At 55.2% G+C, this 4,933-nt stretch overlaps 1 protein-coding gene across 1 annotated transcript; it reads left to right on the top strand.

Moving 5' to 3' along the window:
• Positions 1-663: 663 nt before the first annotated feature.
• On the top strand, positions 664-3,423 carry LOC131093408 (uncharacterized). The gene is made up of 2 exons (XM_058040566.1): positions 664-1,010; positions 1,227-3,423. Exons 1-2 carry the CDS (start codon positions 798-800, stop codon positions 2,205-2,207), a joined length of 1,194 nt encoding a protein of 397 aa, XP_057896549.1. The 5' UTR covers positions 664-797; the 3' UTR covers positions 2,208-3,423.
• The last annotated feature ends 1,510 nt before the right edge of the window (positions 3,424-4,933 follow it).

A 4,933-nucleotide genomic window follows, 5' to 3' on the forward strand; every position in this document is an offset into this window, starting at 1 on the left:
GATAATCCTTTTGGGATACATCCTGAGAAAAACTAAATCACAATAGTGTATAGAATTGTGACGTAAAAATTTGGAGTAGAAACTGCTGATGAGTAAAAATTGGAATAGAAACTGGTGAGAAAGCTTATGAGTACCCCTATAAATACCTGTAACCCTCAACTATTGGTGTGCAGTTGGAGGGAAAACTTCCCCCACTGTACCCAGCGCTGTATTGCTCATACTTTATGATATTAATTACTAAATTGATTGCTGCTTGAATATTTGCCTAGTCAAGCTTCTTATTCATAACACTCAGATACCTACCCCCAATTCTCTCTCAGAACCCCCAGTTCTCCCTGACGAACCCCAAACCCCCTCACATCGCCTCAGCGCCCCCAGTTCTCTCTCAGGACCCCCCCAATCTCCCCTCAGATCCCCTTAAATCCCCTCAGGATCCCCCAGATCCCCTCAGGATTCCCTAAACCCTCTCACGCCCTCTCAGGACCCCACAAACCCCATCAGAACTCTCCACATCCCCTCAAATCCCCCCAAATCTCCTCAGGACCCCCCATTCTCCCTCAGGACCACCCAAATCCCCTCCCAACCGCCCCCACCCCGCTTCTCGCCAGAGGTCTCGCGAGAGAAGCAGCGCCGCCATCTTGGTTGAGGGCAGTTCCGCCCGCTCCTCAGAACCCTCCGCGTTCCCTCATTAATCCAGCCGGGAACGGTGGATTTAATCCGCCTGGAAATGGCGGGATGGAGCCTAAATCCCCTGGGATTCAGCCTAAAAAGCTCCCGAATCCAATCTGCTGCTTCCCATGGATTGGGGCGGTACTTGTGATGGGCGGGACGGTGACGTCAGTCCCTCTGGCCCTGGCCCCTTCCGGCGCCTCCCGATCGCGTTCGGGCATTTCCGCGAGCGCCGGGGCCGTTTCTGGGCCGGGACCGGCGCCTGTCCCGGGGCTCCTTCGCCACCGGAGCGTCCCCAAGGTGTCCCCGCCGGGTCACCAATGAGCCAGCAGAACCAGAAGGTGCGACCGGGGGCGCGGGGGTGGGGAGAGAAGGACACGGTGGGGGGAGGGGGCACGGGGGAGGAGGGAGCAGTGGGAGACGGGGGGGACACGGGGGTGCCAGTGGGGACGAGGGGATGACAAAGGGACAGTGGGGACCCCAGGAGGTCACAGAGGCCCCTGCAGGCGGCCACAAGTGCCACCAGGTCCCTGACACGTCCCCTGTCCCCTCCCCAGTTGCTGAAGGCGCTGGTGTCCGTGGTGGCCACCCTGGGCAAGGTGGCGGCCACCGTGACCGGGTCACACAGGGACGTGCGGCAGCGCGTGTCGCCAAAGTTCCTGCCCGCGGCCCTGAGGAGATTCACCCAGAGCCTCCGTGAGACCCTGGACCACGGCGATGTCGCCTCCATGGGCCACCGTGGTGTCCCCTCCCTGGGCCAGGCCCTGGCCGCCCTCTGGGCCACCCCTGGGACCAACTGGGCCGATGTGAGAGCCGCGGCCAAGGCCTGGCAGGAGTTGGTGGCCGCGCTCAGGGAGAGATGGGACCGGCTGCAGGAGGAGGCAGATGAGCTGCGCAAGACCTGCTGGGACGCGACCCCCTCCTGGGCCAAGCACCTGTGGTTAAAGGCCACCTTCAGGGAGAGGGGACAACCTGGGGACAGCCTGGAGGCCACACCCTGGTGGCTGCCGGTGACCCTGGACAGGGTCGAGGGGGCCTCGGCAGGGGCCACGCACGATGCTCAGGTGGCAGCGGCCACCAGTGAGGAAGAGGAAGCTACCAGCGAGGCCATGGATGAGGCCGTGGTGGCCACCAGCCGGGCGAGGGCGGCCACCTGGAGGGGACATTGGGCAGTGGTGGCCCTGGCGCCGCTGAAGCGTCTGGTGGACGCGTGTGACAAAGCCATGGAGTTCACCTGGGACATGCAGACCCAGCTCGAGGAGATTGAGGACACCCTGAAGTGGCCAGAGCAGATGTCCCCCAATATCCTTGAGGCCTTGGTGGCCGACGTGGCTGAGTTTGAGCGTCTCTGGGAGGGCAGCGCCCGCCTGGCCACACATCACCTGCTGCCGACGCTGTGGGATATCCACAACCTCCTCTTGAGTCCCTATGCTGGCCCAGGTGGCCCCGGTGGCCCGGGTGGCCCCGGCAGCCGCGCAGTGGCCAAGCGGTGCCAAAAAGCCATCAAGGACATCCCGAGGCTGCTGCAGAGACAGTGATGTCACCACTGTGATGTCATCGGTGCAGTGATGTCACTGGAGAGACTTGTGGACAGTTGAGTGCCACCAGCTCCTTGAGTGCCTGTGGTGGTTGGACCGGAAATGGGATTTCTGGGATGCTGTGGTCACTACCATCAGGCCAATGGGTGCTGCACCCCTGGCAAGCTCTCTTTGGACTTCCGTCGGGAAAGGCTTTGGATCTCTCCCCCTGTCCCAGCTGCCGGCTGGCCGGGGGGAGGGGAAAAGCCACGAGGCCATGAGGTAGGCCCAGCCCAAGGATGGAGGAGTGCCAAGAGGAAGAGACATCAGGCAGCTCCCCCCAGGGAAGAGAGAGAGAGAGAGCAGCGTCTAAATTCGATAGTGATGTCTGAATTCGATAGCGTTGCTGGCCCAGCAGGAGAAGCGGGGGGAGTGCCTGGCCAGAACAGCGGTGGGAGTTCCGGTGGGAGTTCCAGAGCTCTGGGACAGGCAGAGACTGAAATTTTTAACCCTTTTCTTGCATGATTGAGACATTGCAAAATGCTGATCCTCCTGGAGCTGAATGAGAAGAGAGATAAGAGATGAGATAAGAAAAGATAGGCCTGAAGGAAGTGGAGAAAACTGACTGAGTGGGGGGAGAGATGACAGAGTGGCCTTCTGGCTGGACTTTCCTTGTGTGGCCATAGACTGAACCAGTTTTTTTCCTGTGACACAGAGACTGCATTTAGGGGGAGGCAGTGCCTCAGAACCGGGAGGGTTCAGTGTGGGGACCCCTCGGCCCCAGGGGGTGAAAAACTGGGGGGGGATAGATGTCCCCAAGGAGAGACTGTGCCTTTTTGGAGTGAGACAAGACATCCTTGAAAGACAACCCTAGAGGAAGCTCTGGTCCATGCACAGTGGTGAGAGCACTGGGCATGGAAGGAAGGTGTCACGATGGCAAAGGACTTTCCGGGCGGTGCTGAGTGACATGGGAGCACACGAGGTTTCAACGTGTTTCCAGGGGAAGCCTATGGTGCAAGAAGGACTCCTCTCCTCTTGATGAACTGAAGGCTGAGTATTCTAAAGGGTGGTGCTGGACTGAGAGTTGGTAATTTTGGGGGAATGTATTGCATTGGGAAATTTGGTGGGGGGGAGGAGGAAAGTGCTTTTGTAAGGTTTTCATATTTTTTTTCCTTATGTTTTTTTTTTCTTTCTTCTTTTCTTGTAGTTTAGTTAATAAAGCTTTCCTTATTTCTAAGCAGGAGCCTGCTTTGCTTATTCCTGGTCACATCTCACAGCAGACACCAGGGAGAGGGTATTCTCATGGGGACACTGGCTCTGTGCCAGGACTAAACCATGACAGTGCCACAGCGCTGCATGTCACCAAGAGCCCTTCGGGTGCCACCAGCTTCTCGTGTCACCAGGACCTCATGCAGGAGATCCTGGGGGGTCCTTGTGCCACCAAGAGCCCCCCGAGTGTCACCAGGACTGGCCCAGCCCCCGTGTGCGGCTCCCTGGTGTCACCGGGGTCTCTCTCTGTGTCACACACTGCCCTTGGGCACCCACTGGGACCCCCCAGAGCACCGGGAACCCCAAATTTCATTGTCCTCATGCACTGGGATCCCCCCTCAGGACCCCTCCCTCAGACATCAGGACCCTCTGTGACAGCGGTCACAGGGGTCTTCAGGTGAGGGAAGAGACGAGAATGTTGACTCCACGTTCAGAAGTCTTGATTTATTACTTTATTATATATATATTACATTATAACTAAGTAAAAAGAATAGAAAGAAAGGTTTCCTCTCAGAAGGCTAGCTAAGAATAGAATGAAAAGAATGATAACAAAAGGCAGCTCTCTTGGACTCTGTCTGAGATAGCTTGGCCTTGATTGGCCATTAATTATAAACATCCAAGATGGGCCAATCAAAAATCCACCTGATGCATTTCCACAGCAGCAGATAACCATTGGTTACATTTTGTTTCTAAGGCCTGAGCTTCTCAGAAGGAAAAAAAAATCCTAAGGAAAGGATTTTCACAAAGATGTCTGCGACATGTCACCTTTTTTTATTTAGTTAAATTAAAAAGAAAAGTGTTTGTAATTTTCTCTGCTGGGCTCATGCAGAGGAAAGAACAAACACTTGACAGGTTATCTGTTGCCAATCAAAGCCTCAGTCAAGTGCTGGTGTGGAATGTAGAACATAAAATTCTATCATATCACTAAAACAATCTTACAAAATAAGAAAATACAAAAGCAATGCAAAGAAAATCCAAACGCTACAGAAAAATCCATCAATAGTTATCAAAAATCCACTGACAGTCATCAAACAATTTCAAGCAATTTTTTTGAGAATTTCTGGAATGTCTTTGCCACAGCCCTTTATTGAACATCTTGGGCTGACACTAAATTTTGGCTCTTCAATGCTTTTGAGCTATTTCAATCTTTTTTTTTTTTTTTTTTTTTTTTTTTTTTTTTTTTTTTTTTTTTTCTCAAAGAGCAGCAGCAGCAGACAGCCTGAGGGGCCCTGGGGGACCCTGGCCCTCTTGGATGGATCAGGAACCTCAGACCTGGCCCACAAAATAGCGGCGCAGGTTCTGACGGGGGAAGCGAAGCCCCCAAACCCAACAGGAGGCCGGGCGGTGGCCCTGGCCCGGGGAACCGAGCCAAACAGCCCAGGCCCAGCCCGCCAGGCGGGCTCTGCCTTGTCACAGACCAGCGCCCTGCCGCCAGTGCAATCGCAGCATGGGTGACCAAACGCTTCCTGCCCCCAAAC

This window comes from Melospiza georgiana, chromosome 25 (assembly GCF_028018845.1).
Source record: "Melospiza georgiana isolate bMelGeo1 chromosome 25, bMelGeo1.pri, whole genome shotgun sequence".
NCBI lineage: Eukaryota > Metazoa > Chordata > Aves > Passeriformes > Passerellidae > Melospiza > Melospiza georgiana.

Coding starts and splice junctions, on each gene's coding strand:
- LOC131093408 (XM_058040566.1), top strand. CDS start 798: ATGGATTGGGGCGGTACTTGTGATGGGCGGGACGGTGACGTCAGTCCC. Junction 1,011..1,226: donor TGAGCCAGCAGAACCAGAAG/GTGCGACCGGGG, acceptor TCCCCTCCCCAG/TTGCTGAAGGCGCTGGTGTC.